Genomic DNA, 21,922 nt, shown 5'->3' with positions numbered 1-21,922 from the left:
TCCCCAGCACTCTTACCAATACTTTTGTATCACAGCTGCAACGATGTACCATAAAACATGTGATATGTGAAACTGAGAAACATGATTCAGGCTGCCATATACAGAGAAGTTGTTTATGCAGTCCTGGGTTCAATACACCCAGCAAAGCTGGAGGGAAAATTCACATAAGATGTAGTCTCATCAGGTGGTTTGAAGGACTAAGAAAAGCTAAGTTCTTTAGCATTCTCAGCCTAATAAATCCTATTTGTAATCAATGAAAAATATCTCGAACCTTTCCTGTTTGGTGTGGAAAGTGAGGGGGAGATCTTTTGTTCATTAAAGAGATTTCTATCAGTTTTAATTCACAATACATTTTTAACCTACCCACCAAGTGTACTAATAGTCTTTACAAAAATTACTTCAGTCTTTCCATATCTCTATGAATGAGATACTCCCACATCTACCCAGGAAAACTGGGCGCACAGAGATTTACTGATTGCAAGACAGACTTCATTCTAGATATTAAACACTAATTAAACACTCCACAGATCAGCTTGTTCAGCAATATGCATTACTACTGGTCTTGCAAACAGCTTTGAATGGGCAAGCACAGGCAAAATGCGGAATTTGAACCTATCTGAATTGCAGGTAAATCTATCGGTTTTACTGCACTGTCCTGTGAATCAAAGATTTTCAAGGTCCTGTCATATTTTGGCCACCAATGCTCTCCAACTCTCCGTATTTGCTGGACATTTCTCCATATGTCAGAATATTTAAATTGAGAGAGTTCTAATGTGTTATGATATTATTGACTATTTCACACTGTTGTTTCCACTATTCATTGGAATTTTGAAGGAAGTTATTTTTTATGTCCTTTGAAGCTGTTATTTTAAGTCAAGTTGACAGTGTTCATAATATTTCAAACAAGCTGACAGATCGTTCTGTTAATGTGCACTGTAAATGCACACGTACATGAACCTTAAAGAAAAACCATACACTGACAAAATAACATATGTGAGAAAATAACACAGATTTATGACAAAACGAAAAAACCTTCTGAGGCAGGTGATTATAATGGATCATAGTCATGCTGAGGAAGTTTGGAGAAAGGCAAGGCAGAGCTGGAATGCATTTGGCTAACTTCAGCATTAGCAAGTTACCAATGACAGTGTCATGAAGACAAAAAAAGTCTTCCTCCAAAAGTGTTTTTACTTTCACTACATACAGCTGGGAGATTTGGAATTGCACCAATAAAAGAGTGGAAGCAGACAACTGAATGAAACACTCATGGTGTGCATTACTAGTCAGAATTAAAGAAGGGAATTGATCATACACCAAAATCACTCCCTAGGCACAACAACATAATTTTTAAAAAGCCGATACTGAGGTGGCTCGAAGTGGCTTGGAAAAAACAACTAGCTCGTGACTCTAACTTACAACAAACAGCTACTTTGACTTCAGCAGGGATGATAAAACACGGGAAAGAAAAGATCTTATTTCTTTCAATGTAAAAAAAAAAATATTTGAAGAATTATTTCATCACACCATTCTGGACCAAGTTCTACACTACTGAGCAGGAAACACAAGTGATGCCACCAAACAATAGGTTTATTTTTGTCTGCCCTTTGATAGTCACATCAGCACGATTCCTGTAGTCAGGTGTAGAGGTAGCAAGTCATGTGTGGAGCAGAGGGTAATAAACCTATAACCAGCAGTCAGAAACTACGGCTACAGTGGCAAGGAAGATTTCTGGGAGCTTTGTCAGGGAGCTTCTGCCACCTAGAAAGCGGTACGGTCTTTGTGAACCCCCAGAGGAAGAGTGACCAGCACTGCAGCAGTGTGCCTGTCTCTAATGATTTCCCCCTTTGTTCCCAAGAAGGGCATTTTCAGATCCTCCTTCCTATCAGGGTATCCACTGCTGCCCTTGGTACTGCTGTTTTCATGACCCTTCTCCTGTGGGAAAGCAGGGGCTTTATGCTTTCACTGAAGCAGAGAAACTTCCCTCTCTCTGAAGTGGGCTCAGCGTCTGACCCAAGTTTTTACTTCTGTCAAAAATAAATGTGTCTAAAAACCTTCACAGACACCAGGATAACAGGTGCTATGGGCATTATGTAGTGTGAGCCATAATATATGGTAGGAACACCTTCCTCGATTTAGTTTGTGGTGTTATCGCCATATGCAGGAACAGTGGTATGGGCATTCAACAGCAGAGTAGAAACGACATTCATATTCGTGCTTAAATGCATAAATGAATTCAGAAAGTCAAAACAGGACTTTACTAGATCAGCTTTGGCATGACAGTCAGCTAAGTTACAGTTAACATCACACACCTTCCTGACTCCTTCCTTCCTGCTGTGTATGTGCCAAATCCATAGTCTAAAATAATGATGCCAGAATCTTTCCTAGCTGATCAAGTGTAAGGAATTGTAACAATTATTTTATGCTTTCAAACACTAGTGATTTTTGTTACAGACAGAATACTTTCTCAAGTTACACACAGATGCTGTCTTAATTCTGACTTGTAACAGAGCTGTACTGTACTATAGCAAAATCTGTGTATACAGTTCTACACTTGTTTCAACAAAGTCAAATGATATTTGCTGGATGGGAATTAAAAAAATTTCTTCTTCAAAAATCAGAAGTTAATATTTCTATATATTTCTAGCTTAACCCTCATATCTTGATTCTCCACAGCTTTACCTATTTTCCTGTGTCACCTACAGTTCATAACCCCAAAATTGCACCACTTTATCAAGAGTTAATATTTTCTTGTCCTCCTCTGCAAGCATCTCTGCAACCTGTCAGCCTAGTAAGTGCTTTTATCATTCCAGTGCAGGAGCCAATCTTATCCACCTCTTTCTAAATCCTACTTTGAACACATGTTCCTTTTCAATTTTTTTTTTCTGATGCCTTCCCCACCCCTCAAAATGGAGGATGAATTTTTTTAATGGATAATTTTTTTAATTATTTCATCAAGATGCTGTATGAAATGGCTGATTTTAAATATATACAGAGATTTCCAGAGCGTACTAGCAGTTTTAGATAAGAATGCCACTAAAAAAAATTTACACTGCTCCTTTACAGAAAAATCCTGCACATTTCTTCGTGACACCAATAAAAGCAAAGACAAAAATCCTTTACGCTTTAGAAATACAAATCCAAGGACACTACCAACTTCATTGCCACTAGGAAATCACTTTACTCTTGCACTGTTTTACAGGGGTCACCAGTTGGAAATTGCACAAAATGCGCAGGATATATCTTTAAATTATTCATAATTACCTTAAACTGCACTCAATCAGCATTGCAATATGTCATCTTATAGACACACAAAAGTTCAAAAGGAAAAACACATGAAAAAGCAGACTACCAAGAACACTATTGTTAAAACTACACCAGAAAGCTCAATATTTCAATACTGTATATGTTAAAATAAACAACATACACAGGTGATGAAAGCCAGTCTCTGAAAAATTTATTATTCTGTTAGAACAAGTTTATACTTAGGATGAATTCTCAAGCTTCATGCCATTAGGAAGTTTTACTGGGTTTATAGTGGAAATAAAAACAGAAATAAAAATAGATGACAATCCCAAAACACAGGCTGTACTTTGAATATGATCAACGGGCTTTCTTTTCCTTTTACATCTATACATTTCCTCTTGCATCCAGCAATCAAATTTTATTCAATCTTTGTGAAAAGTTCTGTAAATCACCTGTTTTCCTTTTTAAAATCAAATGTTTTGAAAGATGAAGTTGAACAGACTAACATAAGTTATATTAGTTCAGTACTAATCATCCCCAAAGGCATCCTATTGGAATTGTACAGCTTTCAAAGACTTATGATGTCAGTTTGCATCAAAGGATCCTCCTCTCCTCCCCCCATTTCCTCTATATAATCTTACTTTGGCTTCCAAAAAGACCCTAACCTCATTTTCTTCTCCTATGCATGCGATAAGCACTTAACCCGTCGAAGTGAAAGGGACTGGGCATCAATTCTTTGGGTAAGATGGGCATAAAGGAGATATTGATGATTATTAGGATGAATAATTTTAAAAGCAGTAAAGGTTTGCCTGGTGAATTTGTACATGACATTGCAAAATTAAACTCTTGGAACTGGACTGGTTTGTAAACTATACTACACAAAGCAACAGGGAGCACTGACTGCTCTAAGCTTTGAGTTATAACCTAGTAGCAAGAATTGTATGTATTGTCTGTCATATTCATGATTACTGGAAATTAAGTTTTAAGTTCAATATGAACAGAAGGAATTACAGACTATATTTCATAACTTTTAAAGATTTTGAAATAGTTCCTATTCTGACTCCTTCTGACCACACTGCATTTTACATAAATTGTTCAAATTTGCCCTAGTGTTAATTTTTACGCTTTGAACAATGTTACAACATTTGGCATTTAACGTGCAGCATCAGCCTTATCCTTACTGACTTGGATGCTCTTGTCCTCTGCCTATTATCTGGATGAATAACTGATTTCAGTATGAAGTTTTATGACTTACTGCTTAATGTATTCAACACTTGAAACAAAATATGGAAGTATAAATTTTTAATTACGTAAGTACCAAGACAGTTTTTTCCATAATCACTACATCTTAAATGAATAAAATTCTAAATATGGCCAACTTGGTGTTTTTTAAAAACAGACTGACCAGATTTTCCTCAGAGAACTGAACAGCAGCAGACTGATCAGATTTAGAGAGAAACAGAGGAAATATTAAATTTTGCCTGTAAGTTATAAAGTTTCTGAGGGGGGGGAAGGGCAGAATAAAATGTAAGTATAAAAGTACCAAAATTGATTTTATCAGCTTCAACATTCAGCACTTTAATATATTAAAAGCATATATTGTTATCAAAGACTTGACTTACATTCATATTTCTATCCCAGATCTGGATGGAGCCATCTTGACAGCCAGCTGCAATAAGTTTACCATCTCTGCTGTACGTGCAGGTTGTAGGAATTACCCGTTTACCTTGAACTGATCGTGGTTTAAACACGCTTTTGTGCTTTTTTTCATTGTTAACATCCCATGTCCTCACAGTTCTGGAAAAAGGTTTAAATTTTAGATAAAGTTAATACATACGAAATAATTCTTCTTGTAGTATAATCAAGCACCTTTTGCTGCCCGAATGGCATATAATATTGTTCAAATAAAGTTGTAAAGACAAAATACCATTTAAGATATGGCTTGGCAGTCATGAAACTAATATGTAAGACAACTTTCCAAGTAAGAAACATCATCTTCACTAACATGCATATGAAAGTTAAAAAACAAAACAAAATCAGATTTTCCCAAACTCTCATGTAAATACCAAAATTATTTACAACTGGACAAATGACCAAAGGTTAATACACAGGTACTACCATAGTCTCCACTGTCACTGGAAATCAGGAAGATGAAAGCATTCAGGTCTTTACAAGAATGAATACTTCAGGAAACAGGCATGAATGCTTATACAAATTCATTAACTAAACAGATTGTCTTACTTGTTCTGACATGACAACAACTGAAAAACCTGCTTTTAACTGTCTGTATTGCAGATTGGCTGGCTATTCTTCAGACTTTTCTTGATTTTAAAAAGATATTTTAAACAATGAATTGCAATATTATTATCACACTCTTCCACTAATCCTGAAGGTTTTAGGGTTCTGTTGCAAAAGTGTTCTTCAAATACTTAACAGAGACTCATTTAAGTAATATTGTTTTCTCAAGTTGAGTTCTTCTCACATTCTTAGCAAAATAAATACATCCTTTTCCTTTTTAATGGAAAAGTATATCTGCCTGTATCTTCAATATTTCTTAGAGACACAAAACCATCCAAATGAGAGAGAATTAAAACACTGAGATACAGGTGGATTCTTTAAACTGTCTTACATACAAATGTTTAATGTCCATTTATTATGTTGACTTCTTTCCAGATAAAAATTCAAAACTCTTTTGGCATCTAATGCAGAGAAGAGTTTCAGGATTTGGCAAAGGAAGGAAGGTCATTAATTTAGAAAGAAAAAAATCACTAAGTTCTCTAGAAAACCTCATTTGTTTAGACTATACAAACATTGCCTGTGATCCAACAGCATGTAATTCACTGGTCTCTAGCAAAGCAAACACCACTTTAACAAACGCTGCCATTTCTCCAGAACAAGACAAGACACTGTGGCATAACATTAGGAACTTCCATCAGAGCTACAAGACCAGACAGACTAAAGAGCTGACATATATATATAATTCTAGGATAAAACAGACAAGAAAAAGAGCGGGTAATAGCACATAGAAGTTATGTTTAATCACACATTTAATGACAGTAATGAGAAATCAGCAACTGAAGTAGAATGAATCTCCAGTTGTCCATAATAAAGTAAAATTATTCTCATTTTTAAAAGTTTTTAAATCTCATCTCTGTAAGGCTTCATTGCTCTATTTGGAGGTCTAGCATAAGACATTCAAGTATTCTGATGGTTGGTTTGGTTGTTTTTTTCATTTGAAATGAAACATTAGATTATGATGTGTTTTCTAGGGTCACTTAAATAAACCCATGTTGCTATATGGAACAAGTTGCCCAGCAAGGTTATGGAGTCACTTTTTTTTGAGTTATGCAAAACCTGTCTGGGCGTGCCCGTGTGCTAGGTGTATAGGTGATCCTTCTTTGAACGGGATGGGTGGACTAGTTTTGAACAGGAGGGTTGGATTAAAGCATTTTCAGAGGTTGCTTCCATTTCCAACCATTATGTGATTCTGAGATTCCCCTTTTCCTCTCCACGTGTTGTCAATAACCATCTCAGTCTCCTACCTTTCAGCAGGCACATTGACACTTTCTCCCATTCTGATAGTAAATGAAAACTTGAGTCTTTTTCCAGTCCTTTTCCCTCCTAATATTCAATCCTTCCAGAATCTCAATTGAATATCCTGTACCTCCAGTTTATCTTCGTCCTCTTCTGATGACCACCTCTTCCTAGAAAGCTGCTTCCTTTCTTGTAGTGCAAGTTTCCTAGGGACTGCCTTGGCATATCCACTTCTCAGATGGTGTACCCAGTTACATGGTTATGTGCAGGAAAGTTTAAAGCTGCCTCTCCCTATTGGCCTTTTTATTTAAGATGCCTCAGAAGCATCTCAGCTGCAATTCCAAAAACAATTTATGAGAATCCTTCACTATTCTAATTCTTAATTTCTGCTGGCACAGAAAGTCTTTTTTAAAGCCTTCAGTCTCATCTTTTTAGGGCTCAATGTCCTGTCAAAACCTCAGTTGCTTCACAACACTATAGAGCATGCTCAAACCTTATTCATTTTACCTTTCAACTGTAAAGAAAGAAGTAACACTTGTATACTTCTGTATCTTATAACACAGATTAAAAAAAAGTGAGCCCTGAATCAACTGTAATATCACCAGGCCAGATGAAACATCCAATTTTCCTGAGTAGCTGCTTCTGCTGCAGACAGTTGGCCACAGTCCTTCACATATGAGTTACATGCCCTGTTAAAAATATCCACATAGCCTACAGTATGTGTTTAATGTCCCTCCAGTGTTTTCTTAACATCCCCTCACTGAATGTGTTTACTGTCGCCTTGCTGCTATTGGATAGAACTATAAAGCTTTTCTACTAAAAGAAATATTTTATAAGAAATCATCTCTGTATTACTTACAAATTGATCAATCATTCCCAGAGAGCCCTTAAGTTTTGAGCTAAGACTGAGCTCTTCAATCTCTTCATTCATAGCAAATCTTTCCTGTATTTTTATTTACGGAAACATTTCCAAATTTTACTTAAAAATGGACATGGTACTGCAAACATATCTCATAATACCATGGACAAAATTTCGGCTTACCACATGAATCAACTAACTGGCTCATTGCTTCTGACTGAATGACCACCAACCAAAACATCAGGAATCATCTATAAACTATATATGTTTTATATTTTCCTTCAGACCACTGACAGACTAGAAATGTAAGGATTTCTGAAGGACCTCAAAGAGATACTTTCACTACCCCATTTTAAGGGTCTTCATCACCCAATCTGAGTATGATATAGACTTATTTGTTCTGACATTCCTCTTACTCTCTAGTCAATAACTATCTGAGCATCCTGTCTCTTCTTTCAGCAGGTGCTTTGATGCTTTGCTCCAGTCCACTGTTTACACTTGAAACTTACTTGAAGCTTTTTTCCAGTCCCTTTCCCTCACAACACCTAATACTCCTTAATATTTTAATCCTCCCATTCTAGCCAGAAGGAAAGGTCAATAAATAAGAAAGGAAGCACAGAAACCCAAACAATTTACCTTCAGGGAATATGTTACTACTGGCAATATGGCAAACAAATGTTACCTAATGCTGCTTCTGTATTTTCTCTCCCCTTCTGGTACCAACCCTTAGTCACCACGCCATATCATAATCAACTCAGAGAGAGCACAGCTTGGAATTGTGTCTTCGTTTTTTTACAGAATATTTTGGACCATGTAATGCCTTTTCCTCTTCCTCAGATGTAATGAAAAAACATCTGCAACTGTGTTGCAGAAGTCCCCTTTTCACTTCCTCATCTACCCTGGGTCCAATCTAATGTTTTTTGTACAGAAACAAATAGATTTTACCACTGGATCAATCAAATCACTTCCAGAAGACTCATTTTGGTAAAAGAGCCTCTTACTAATAAGTATCTCCCTAGGCCTAAGTAAATACAGGATTAAAGAATAACATTGTTTTATGCTCTGTGTTGCAGCATTTAGCATAAATATAACACTAATACTTATCTGTTGATAGGTATAACAAAGATATCCTTGAGTTCCATGGAAAACAAAAGGAAAACATTTCCTGAATGAGTTTCTGAGGCTTTTTTCCACCATGAAAACAAACTATGTTTAATGAAAGTTTATTCTTTAGTAAAAACAACACATAGGGATTTTTTTTCTAAACTATCCCTCCAACACATAATGTAGTTCTTTCATCACATCAGATTTTAATATACTGAATGATATGCACAGCCACATAAATATTTTTAATTTCTCTTTCATAAATTTATCTTCAAAGAAAACCTCTGTGAAAAAGGCTCCACGCACACAAGTTTAAATTTAACTTTTTAAATGGCAGATTCCACATCTGCAAAACAGATTTTGTAAAGTTCTTTTATTTGCCAAAAGCAATTCAAAGCAACTTAGAAAAGGATGGGAATGTTCTTTTGGAAAGGTAATGTGGATATTTTCCTGACCACTGAGAAGTTAAATGACCCATATTTAAATAAACATCTAATTTAATTACTGGGGTCCAGGGTTTGTGGTTTCGGTTTGTTTTCTTTCCCCCACAAATGTTTTTTATCTCCCCCCCCCCCCTAAAGTTCATATAATGATATTACTAAGTGAAAATTTCTAATAAAAGTAATTATTGACAATGCTGCTGTACTACACGAATTATTAAAGGTATTTATGTAGCTGCATTTCCCAGCCTGCAATCACAGAAAATTTCTCTAAGTCCTGATTCAGCAAGCCACTGTCCATTCTAATACTATTCTAATACAGTCTGCTGAAATTCAAGGAGTGAACCAATTCAAACATTAAAAACCTGACCTGTCAAATTCCACTAAGCTTCTCTACCTATTCCATCTCCTCTGTTTCTAATGGACTGCAAAACTATGTTGCACAATATTTAATATTATTTGCATTTAATATAGTATAAACATATGAAGTCTATTCTTAGTAATTAAGTTTATTCCTATCACACAATACAAAAAAGCTACAGAATACATTACTGCTAAAAGTACAGATCAGGCTTAATGTTGTACGCCTAGTAACTATATTATAATGCTTATTTTTGTAATGTATTATAACGCCTACTTTTGTAATATAAGGCTGCCCAAAAAGGCTACCTTGGAAAGCTACAACATATTTTAAAATCATCATACAAATACTGCTGCAATGGAATTTCTCTGCAGAGCACAGAATTCCGAGTCATCTTATCTTATTTTAAAAAATGTTAAATTCAGTCTTTTAATAAAAAGTAACTGATCTTAAAGTAAGATTTTTTTCAATTTTTTTACAACATAAAACAACTGTAACTACCTATAGAGGAATGAAATAAAGATATTTATATAATATGGTGAAAAATTACCTAAAACAGAAAAGGTAAAGAGAATAGATAGATAAGAAATAGCTGAAAAGTTCTGTTAAGATGGACTTCGTCCATATGGTGGTACAAGACTATGTCAGCAAGAAAACTTTCATTATTATATTCTCTTTGCCCTCCTTCAGCAGAAGTTATAGCCTTCTGTTGAGCACATGGGACCCAATGAAGGTTGAATCACCTGCCAGATACTGAAAAAAATTGTACACACAACAGATGGAGAAATCCAGAGAAACTTTCCATACTTGTTTGGCAGAGAAACTTCTAAATAAGCTACCTACTCCCAGCATCTGAACAGAGTTAAAATAATTTAAAACAGAAAAGTCATACCCAACATAAGTAAAATCATAACTATGGAAGGAACTGCCAAAAAAATTGACACAACTTAATAATTTGTAACAATTCTTCAGTTTCCTTGTTACTTAAATAATCCCTAAATGTAAAAAACAAACGAAACTTTAACAGATAAAGCATTTTACCAGAGTAAGAAACAAACAAAACCATAAAAATTCATTTTTATGTCATACGGAGCAAATGGGTTGAAGCAACTATGAAACTGTATTTCCAAATAAAATCGGTAGCCCTCTTTTGATAGCAGAAATTACCATTTCAATTATTACAGCTGAATTATAATTACTATTTTTAGGGGAAGAATCTAATAACAATGAATGGCAACTATCCCCATTGTCCAGTCTGAATGAATTAAAAAGCAACCAACTCAAAATTGAAATGACACATAAGCATGTCTGTTTGCATAAAGAGTAGACTTTCTGAATTACTAAGCAAAAATCCTGCTGCTGGACTATATACACAAGATTTGATGAAATCTAAATTAGAAAAGGAGACAGAGAAGAACTGACTATGAATAAGTTAAGGAACCAGAACTCCTAATGGAGGCCAGGGAAAAGAGTAGAGATGGAAAGCGACAGACTGGGTAAGAAGAATAAAAGCAAGGAACAGAATATAACAGCTATAATGTCATGCCAGATTTGGCATGACTGATTTAAAGTCAGCTGTCCAGCATGTTCGTGAGAGGAAAACAGCAGCAGCAAATACCAGCAAATTATGACATTTGATCACTTATGTCTGAAGAACTGGCCACAGATACATTCAGATACGAAGAGTTACCCACCTATACATCTATATAAACCCATTCAGGTTATAATGAACATACAGCATAAAGACACAGAATACTTCACAACAGAACCTCTTATGGCATAAAAAGTCTGTTTTTACTGAAATGCAAATTTCACAAGCTTTCCAAACTGTCATTTTTGTGCTTTCCCAGATAAAGCCACTGGTCAGGCTAAAGATATAAAAAGGCATTCTTCAGAAGGGTAAAAATTTAAGAGTAGCAACAAACTTCTTCAAAATTATATAGTAATTAACATACTACATATCTTACCAATTTAGTATTGACACATATAACTCAAGCAGAACTCATAATTAGAAATTATCTGCTTGAGTCACTCAGCCATCCATTCCCTCCCTTCCTCAAGGTTATTGATAAGAGAAAAGAATCTTCAGTTCATAGAATTAATTCGGCCCTTGACCATTCAGTGATAACAAGGAGACATAATCTATGCAGAATGCTTCCTTGCTTCAGTTTTTGCAGGAAGAGTACCCATAGAGAATATAAGCAGAGCTGGAGACATAACTAATGTACAAACCATGTCTATGTGAAAAGACTTACGTTTTCTCAGTAAGTTTTTGAATCATCAGAGACTGTAAATAAAGTTATATTGTATTTGCATATGAATTACATACCTATTTCAGCTATTCCCTTCTAAGGGCGTGTCCAAAGTGATGGAAAAAATACCCTGTGGAATTTTGCATGAAATTTCTTAAAGTACATTGCTACTTCTTTCCAAACCTGAAAATTCCCCAAAATTATTTGCAGATCAGCTCATCAAAATGACCAACTCCAACATTCCATCATTCTGACAAAGATTATAGCAGACATATTTCACACATCACATTGGCAGAGAGAAGGAATGACAAAATACAACACAGAAAAAAAAAATCCTACATTATAAACGTTGACAATTATCAAATAGCAGCAGCAGTTAGTAACTCCAAGCACAAGAAATAGCTTCCAGTCACACAAATGGGAAGATTTCAGAATGGATCATAAAAAAAATTTCAAGATTCTGCTCTAGACTTTTTTTTTCCCCTTGTGAATTCCCAGTAAAATATACTGCGCAATGCAAAATTCAAATAAATACCTTGCTATCTCCAGTCTTTCACTTCAAAAATTCTGAATGCTTTAATTCAAGCCAGTAAGTTTCACCTGGGACCTAGAAGTTTTACAAGACATTTTTTTCCTTTCTAAATAGATTTTCATCTATACCTTCTTCATAGATTTTCAAGATACCCTCAAACTTCAAAATACACTTGCTCTTAACATATCTAACGAAGAATACATTTATTTTCTTATATCTGTTTTGTTTTTGCTAAATGTATAGATCTTGAAATATTCATAAATCAAGTGTTCTTACATAATTAAAACCAGCTAGAAAACACAATACATATAACACATTGTTTTTACTAACAGATGAAGATACCAACAATCTGCTTGGAATGCAATTGTTATCCTGGAAGACAGTATAACATATTAGAATATAAATCATATATAGAAAGGTAAAAGATCAAGAGGGAAGTAAACTATAGAAAAGTTTAATTAAAAATGAAAGAATAACATTACTATGTATCTTTTCCTTTAACAGTTATTGGAAAGATTGGTTAGTTCCAATGTAGTTACTAATGCTCAGCCAAATCTTCCTCACATCAGAACAAGCAGTCTGAATATAAGTAAAACAAAAGGCTTGGTGGGAGAAACTTTACAACCTCAGAAGAAAAGATATGAAAAGAAGTATTACTTCCTATTTCCTACAAATAGGAAAAAGAAAGCTAAGAAGGAATATGAAAGTGACACATCAATTGTGGAAAAACAAAGGTTAACTAAGTGAACTGCTAGACAGAAAGCAGTAATACAGGGCATGCAGGCATGCAATTATGCCAGTAGGAGTCCATACTTCTAAGGATGGAGGATTAAGATTCCACATACATATTCTGTTCAGTGCTGCTCAGAATACAGAAAAATAGAAGAAATCTAAAAACAGTGATTACATTCTGAAGACAGGATAACCATCTGAGGAGAAGGGGACGGGGGGGGAAACAAAAACCCCAACCAAACCAAACAAACCACTTCAAGAACACAAGAATAAACTACACAATATGCTAAGTAAAGCTTTAGATATTACTGAGAGCAGAATGCATTGCACTGAGCGCTATCTTAAATCTATTCAAATTCTGTAGAAGATAAATTGGAAGGCAAATCACTGAGCATTTAAAAAAAACCCACAAACATTTAAACACTATTTAGATTCCCAGAAGAGTGATACAGAAAAAGGCCTCTTCAGACTAATAAAATGCTCTTCAAATTAAAGGCATATACTATACTGAAAACAGCAGTTGCAGGGCTCATAGGTTAATAAAAGATAATTCATTTAGGTGTTCCAAACTGTGTGGTTGTGATGGTTTCTTCCTTGAAGAATTTTTTCTCAAGTTTAACTCAAGGTAGTTATAATGGATTTGGTGTATTTGACAAAACCCCTTCTATGGAATGTACAGGCAAAACGGGCCAATATACAGGCAAAAACTGAACATGCCCATCCTGCACAAATGCCTGTAAGCCTTTCTCCCTTAGTATACCCTTAAATATTAAAGTATTTCCTTTTGTATTTCCCTAAAACACTGAATATATTTGATTGCGTTAGTGATGAGCATTTGGGCAACTAGACTGCACTAAGAGTAAAAGGTTGTTAGTTTTGAATGACTTTCCGGCTGGCATTGACAGCTTATTTCCTTTGTTTCTTTTTGATGAAGTCTTAACATACAAATCTGACTGAAGAAAGAGGTTGTTCTACTTTGCATCAGCCGTCAGGTTGGCAATCATGGATGTGAGCACCAATGCATATCACTTCTCCAGATCAAATTGGCAAAGTATCTAATCAAGTCTTCAAAAAACTATCCATACAGTAGGTTAGAGAACCATCCTCCTAAGAACTTTTCATCCAATGAGTAACAGGTTCCATCACTTTAATGAAGTATATTAAGATCTGTAAAGAGTCAACATGCTTTTGAACAAATAATAATTCAAAGTCTATGTTAAATGCTGTGCTATTTAAAAAAACCTGAGCAATGGCATTTTCCTGAGACTATTATTTTGCACACAAGAAGTCCTTCATTTACTACTCCCACAACATCTAACTTCAATATTATAATTTCTACTCAGAACATTAGATGAATTACAGATTTTATGTGACTCATTTCTGAAAGCTGTGACAGTATAAGGAAGTACAATTTTGTGTCATTTTCCAAACGGGGCAAGAAGGCGACGAACTGAAATCTCATCTCCCACTTGGTAAAGATAAGAGTGGGATGTAATCAATCTCCCTATTGGGTACATCTGATTAAGATCAAAGGGGAAGACTTCTGGTAAAGAACATCTCGACAGTTTAAGTTACTGTCACCTGCATGAACTGAAATGACTCAAGAGCACTCTTGCATGATACAGCAAAAGCATGAAGAGTAAATCACTAGAAAAACAGGATGCTTTAAAAAAAGCTGATTAGTCATGGCTATAAAATACTTAAGGCTCATTTGGATCTCAAGTTCTTCTTCAGTCTAATAAATAACTTGCACTGGAACTAACAGTCAGTGGTACTCCCCATTAAACCAGTGAAACAGCAACTGAAATTAAATTAAAGCAGTCAGGCAATTAAAAGCTCTCTGAAGCAACACCTCTGCTGATCCTATATGCATGACAATTAGTTTTAACTGTTTTTACTGCCATCTTCAATCTTAGTCACAGACATATTTCTGCAGTTCCACGAGCGATGAACCACAATCTAACAGATGTAAGTACGAAAAGAGAGCAAATCCTAAGTCTTAAATGTATTTTGATTTTTAAAGTTAAAAAATCTGTTCTAAACAATGCAAAGTCTGACTCAGCTGTACAGATTAACTACGCACTTTGGTCTATAGAAAATTTTAGAAATGAGTTTTACTTTGTATTTACGTATGAAATAACAAACTTTGTATGTTGTGGTACAATCTCCATAAAAACTTAGGAAAGCCTGATAAAAACCAGGCCAAACTGCAGCACATAAAGTGTAAGTAAATACAAATTCATGTATTTATCATATTTTCTGGAATACACATCCAAGTGTAAGACACTTCCCCCCTCCTCCCAAAAATTCAGAAAGGAAGACAGCATCTTTTGTAGAGAAGAAATGCAGTTCTTAGCCTCAGGTCTCCAAGGAGTCATGATACAGTCCCATATCTGTCTGGATAACCACACAGAGCATCTTTTTTTCATATACTCATCACCATGGTCTGCTCACATCATAATATTGCTGCTACTGAAGAAGTCCCTATATTCCTTTCTGCCTTTCATGTAAGGTTAAAAGTCTGAAGCAAACGGTTAGTGGCCAAAGTAGTATTAAATTTTATTATTTCTGAAAGTAAAAACTAAGGGACTTATGCTCCCTTATCCATTATGTTCTCCACATGGGGGGAAATGTTATTGTTTTGCTGAAGTTGAAAATATGTAGATTTAAAAATAATAAAGGCAGGACATAAACAACTAAGACAATATTTTTAACAGTCTGTTTTTCCTTTTAAATAAAAAAGATCAGAGAAGTGCCTTGTTTCATAGCCCAGTGCAATAAAAAATGAACTATCACTAGACATGTTACTTTGTAGTACTCTAGGCTTCTGTTTGCCTTAAGTCCTGAAATTTCAGTGTGTTCAGAAATTCACCTTTTAGCTCCCTGCACAGCCTGCTGCTACCTGAGCAACCTGATTTAAGATGGCCCTGCTCTAAGCAGGGTATTGAAATGACCTCCAGATGTCCTTTTCAACTATATTATTCTGTGACTCGAGACAACTTGAAGGGGTGCTTTACAATGCATTTAATGTGTATGAATATTCTTAGCAGGGACCCACACTTCTTATATCTAAAATTCTATGAATCAACATATATCTGTTCAAAAGCTAGTAAGACTAGAACTAAGTCCAAAATCACAACAAAGACATACAAATAGCATCAATATCACTAACTTTAAGAGCTACTGGGAGATGGATATTGGGAAAACTGCAGAAATTTCAGTTGGTGACTCATGTCCATTTCTCCTACATGTTGTAAAGAACATGTCTTACTTCTCCACTCCTTTTTGCACTCATGAGTAGTTAACAAGCATCTGGCCTCACACCTATTTGGATACTCCACAGCAATCAAGGTTTACCTCACAGCTGGAAGTGCTCCTACACAAGTATATCAAGTAGTAGGAAAATTCTCAACTTATTTTTTGCCCTGCTAGAACTCATGGATGCCTCCTTAATAATTCAGCTATTCTTTAAATGAGTATAAATGCCCAGCTCTACCCTTCCTTTTGCCTGGGGAATTGGCAAAATTTTTAATTCTTTTTTTCTTAGAATCACAGAATAGAATCAGAGAATATCTTGAGTTGGAAGAGACCCATGAGGATCATTAACTCCAACTCCCTACTCCTTGCAGGACCACCTAAAACTAAACCACATGACTAAAAGTGCCATCCAGATGCTCCTTGAATTCTAACAGGCTTGGTGCCATAATTAGTCCCCTGGGGATCCTGTTCCAGGGACCGACCACTCTCTCCCTGAAGAACCTTTTCCTAATGTCCAGCCTGAACTTCCCCTGCGGCAGCTTCATTCCATTTCCTCGTGTCCTGTCAGTGGTCACTAGACAGAGATCAGCCCTTCCCCATCCACTGCCCACCATAAGGAAGGTCTAGACTGTAGTGAGGGCACCCCTCAGCCTTTGCTTCTTCAAGCTGAACAAACCAGATGACCTCAGCCGCTCCTCCTAAGTCTTGTCCTCAAGGCCTTTCACGACCTTGGTCACTCTCCTCTGGACACACACTAATAGTTTGATGTCCTTCTTACATTGAGGCCCCCAAAACTGCACACAGAACTCAAGGAGGGGGTGCATGAGTGCAGTGCAGAACAAGACAATCACTTGCCTTCACCAGCTAGTTATGCTGTGCCTGATGCATCCTAGGTCATAGTTGTCCCTTTTGGCTGCCAGGGCAGACTGACTCATATTCAGCTTGCCATTGATCCAAACCCTTTCTGCGGGGCTGCTCTCCTGCCTCTTGCCCCTGCCACCAATTTGTATGTATAACCAGGACTTCCCTGTGCCAGGTGGAGAATCCAGCACTTTGCTTTTGTTAAATTCTGTACGGTTGGTGATTGCCCAGCTTTCTAGTCTCTTCAGATCACACAATCACAGAATCATTAAGGTTGGAAAGGATCTTCGAGATCATCAAGTCCCACTGTTAACCCAACACCACCATGCCCCCTAAACCATGTCCCCAAGCGCCACATCCACACGTTTTTTGAACTCTTCCAGTGATGGTGACTCCACCACCTCCCTGGGCAGACTGTTCCAATGCTTGACCACCCTCTCGGTGAAGAAATTTTTCCTAACATCCAATCTAAATCTCCCCTGGCGCAACTTGAGGCCATTTGCTCTCGTCCTATCGCTAGTTACTTGGAAGAGACCAACACCCACCTTACCACGACCCCCTTTCAGGTAGTTGGAGAGAGTGATAAGGTCTTCCCTCAGCCTCCTCTTCTCCAGTCTAAACCACCACAGTTCCCTCAGCTGCTTCTCATAAGACGTGTGCTCCAGACCCCTCACCAGCTTCGTTGCCCTTCTCTGGACACGCTCCAGCACCTCAACGTCCTTTTTGTAGTGAGAGGCCTGAAACGGAACACGGGATTCAAGCTGCAGCCTCATCAGTGCCGAGTACAGGGGCACAATCACTTCCCTAGTCCTGCTGGCCACACCATTTCTGATACAGGCCAGGATGCTGTTGGCCTTCTTGGCCACCTGGGCACCCTACTGGCTCATGGTCAGCCGGCTGCCAACCAGCACCCCCAGGTCCTTTTCTACCGGGCAGCTCTCCAGCCACTCTTCCCCAAGCCTGTAGCGTTGCATGGGGTTGTTGTGGCCAAAGTGCAGGACCCTGCACTTGGCCTTATTAAACCTCATACAGTTGGCCTCTGCCCATGGATCCAGCCTGTCCAGATCCCTCTGCAGAGCCCTCCTACCCTCCAGCAGATCAACACTCCTGCCTAACTTGGTGTCATCTGCAAACTTACTGAGGGAGCACTCGATTCCCTCATGCAGATCATCAATAAAGATATTGAACAAGACCGGCCCCAGAACCCTGGGGAACATCACTTGTAACCGGCCACCAGCTGGATTTAACGCCATTTGCCATGACTCTCTGGGCTCAGCTGTCCAGCCAGTTCTTTACTCAGGGAAGAATAAACCTGCCTAAGCCACGAGCCGCCAGTTTCTCCAGCAGAATGCTGTGGGAGACACTGTCAAAGGCTTTACTAAAGTCCAGGTAGAGAACATGCACAGCCTTTCCCTCATCCACTAGGTGGATCACCTGGTCATAGAAGGAGATCAGGTTGGTCAAGAAGGACCTGCCTTTCATGAACCCATGCTGGCTGGGCCTGATCCCTTGGTTGTCCTGCACATGCCCCATGAGCACTCTCAAGACGAACCGCTCCATGATCTTCCTCAGTACGGAGGTCAGGCTGACAGGCCTGTAGTTGCCAGGATCCTCCTTCTGGCCTTTCTTGTAGATGGGTGTCACATTGCCAAGCCTCCAGTCATCTGGGACCTCCCCTGTTATCCAGGACTGATAAATGATGGAGAGTGGCTTGGCAAGCTCCTTCACCAGATCCCTCAGTACTCTTGGGTGGATCCCATCAGGCCCCATAGACTTGTGGGTGTGCAGGTGGCTTAACAGGTCCTTAACTGCTTCCTGCTGGATTATAAGGAGTTTATTGTGCTCTCCATCCCCGTCTTCCAGCTCAGGGGGCTGAATACCTGGTCTGGCTATTAAAGACTAAAGCAAAGAAGGCATTAAGTACTCAGCCTTGTCCTCATCCTTGGTGACAATGGTTCCTGTCATATCCAATAAGGGATGGAGATTCTCCTTGTCTCTCTTTTTGTTGTTAATATATTTGTAAAAACATTTTTTGTTGTCCTTTATGACTGTGACCAGATGGAGCTCTTGCTGGGCTTTTGCCTTTCTAATTTTCTCTCTGCTTGACCTAACAAGATCCTTGTACTCTTCGTGAGTTGCCTTCCCCTTCTTCCAGAGGTGATAAACTCTCCTCTCTTCCCTGAGTCCCAGCAAAATCTCCCTGTTCAGCCAGGCCGGTCATCTTCCCCACCAGCTCTTCTTAGGGCACACAGGGACTGCCTGCTCCTGCACCGTTAAGATTTCCTTCTTGAAGACTGTCCAGCCTTCCTGGACCCTTTTGTCCTTCAGGACTGTCTCCCACAGGACTCTCTCAATCAGTGACCTGAACAGGCTGAAGTCTGCCCTCCGGAAGTCCATGGTAGCAGTTTTGCTGACCCCGCTCCTTACTTCACTCAGAATTGAGAATTCTGTCATGTCATGGTCACTAAGCCCAAGACGGCCTCCAACCACCACATCTCCCACCAGCCCATCTCTGTTTGTAAACAGCAGGTCAAGCGAGGCACCTCCCCTGGTAGGCTCACTCACCAGCTGTGTCAGGAAGTTATCCTCCACACACTCCAAGAACCTCCTAGACTGTTTCTTCTCTGCTGTGTTATACTTCCAGCAGATGTCCAGTGGATTGAAGTCCCCCACAAGAACAATGGCCAGCGATTGCAAGACTTCTATCAGTCACTTACAGAATGTTTCATCTGCCTCTTCATCCTGGTTGGGTGGTCTATGACAGACTCCCAGCAGGATATCTGCCTCATTGGCCTTCCCCCCTCATCCTTACCCATAAGCACTCAAGTGGGTCTTCACAATCATTGATTTCTATACAATCAAAACTCTCCCTAACATACAGAGCCATCCCACCACCTCTCCTTCTTTGTCTAGCCCTTTGGAAGAGCTTCTAACCATCCATTGCAGCACTCCAGTCATGAGAAGAATCCCACCATGTTTCTGTGATGGCAACTACATCCTAGCTGTCCTGCTGCACAATGACTTCCAGCTCCTGCTGTTTGATCTCTTTGTAAGGCCTCTCTACCCTGGAATGAGTCCACAGCTCCTCCTAGTTTATTATCATCAGCAAACGTGCTTAATGGACATTCAATTCCTGTGCTCAGATAATGTGCAAAAACATTAAAGAGCACTGGCCCTAAAATTGTGCCCTAGGGAACCACCAGCCTGAGGTAACCCTATTTAATAAAAGTCTTTGAGCCCGATCCTCAGCCAGTTGCTCACCCAACGTATTATAGGCTTCTCTAGTTACATGCTGGACATTTTGTCTAGAAGGATACCGTGACAGACAGTATCAAAAGCTTTGCGAAAATCCAGAAAACCCTGTTATCTACTGGCTTCCCTTGGGCAACTAGATAGGAGACCTTGTCATAGAAGGAAATTAAGTTAGTTAAGCAGGACTTTGCTCTTCTGAACCTGTGTTGGCTATGACCAATGCCTGCATTGCCTCTCAAGTGTTTTTCGGTAACTCCCAGAATAACCTTCTCCATAATTTTAAGAGGCACTGAAGTAAGATTGACAGGCCTGTAATTAGCAGGGTCTTCCTTCTTACCCTTCTTGAAAACTAAGGCATTTGTCAGCTTTCAGTCGACTAGAACCTACCAGTGAAAAGCAAGTTCTGGATACTTTATATGTTTAATTCCTCCCTACTATGGCAAAATGCAGCTAAGGAAGCTCTTAAAAAATAAACCATTTCTGAAGTACAATTTTTAATTTTTGTATACTTTTATGCTTAAAATCCAAACATGTTTTCTCTTGAAGCAAGAGACCCATCAATAATAGATGCAAACAGGACTTGTGGTTCCAGGCTGAATTTGGCCCCTTACACAATTTCATCACTGGCACCCTCAATTTTGTGGATAGCACAGATTTTAGAAGTGCATGAGATGTCAAAAACTCCTCTTGCACATACCTATGGCCAGTTGTTTAGACCTACAAGCCACTGCTGATTTTACACAGCCCAGGACAGACATTCCGAAGCTGCCGTTCAGTTCCTACCTCTGAAAAAGTTGAACCGTCTTGTTTGAAAGTATGTCCAGTAGCTGCAGAGAAATCAGTGTCAGAAGTGTAAGTTTAGCAGACACTTTCAGCCTTTCGTGGAATCATGTTAAGTTGTAAACTAAGTGTAAAAAACAAGATCCATTTCCAAATGGAGGAAAAAAAGTGTATTTTCATGTCACATCTGCTGTTTGCGCATGAACAGCATGAACAACTTCATGTGCTTACTGAAGTCACTACATATTCTTAATTTATGATCCATCACCACTGGGTGGATTCCCTAGTTATTCCTGTGTGAGTTTCTCTGTCTTACACTGACAGAATACACCTCCCCTATTTGCTGTACGATAAACTTGAAAGCTGTGGATAACATGAAATTCTGAACTTACCAATCCAGAAAAACAAACTGATCTAGTTTTGGCATCAACATACGAGACTAAGGGCAGAATCTTGAAACAAAATTAGAAGATCAAAGCACAATGCTTAACTGAAAACCTAGCCTTCAACAGAATTTTGTGTTTACATGAGCTGCAATGTAAAAACCACTTGATTAATCAAGTGGTTAATTGTAATTAATCAAGTGGAAATTTCATTTCAACCATGCTATGTAGAAAGTGGAGTTTTGTTCCTGTTATGTGCATAAACGCATCTGAATTTTAAAATTAAAACCATTCCATAGGGTCTAGAGACAAAGCACAATCCATCCTCACT

The 21,922-nt window shown here is 38.1% G+C and overlaps 1 protein-coding gene across 1 annotated transcript in view; it reads right to left on the bottom strand.

The window, feature by feature from the left end:
- Window positions 1-21,922, bottom strand: part of WDR70 (WD repeat domain 70) — a gene marked incomplete at both ends in the record, with an annotated part of 154,389 nt that overhangs the window by 54,908 nt on the left and 77,559 nt on the right. The window contains one exon of the mRNA XM_082013152.1: window positions 4,866-5,040. Coding sequence (XP_081869278.1) covers window positions 4,866-5,040 — 175 coding nt within the window. The remainder of the gene's footprint in view (window positions 1-4,865; window positions 5,041-21,922) is intronic.

The sequence above is a fragment of the Phaethon aethereus genome, assembly GCF_964289735.1.
Source record: "Phaethon aethereus genome assembly, chromosome: Z".
NCBI classification, from domain to species: Eukaryota; Metazoa; Chordata; class Aves; order Phaethontiformes; family Phaethontidae; genus Phaethon; species Phaethon aethereus.
This window is presented reverse-complemented; position numbering and strand designations above follow the sequence as displayed.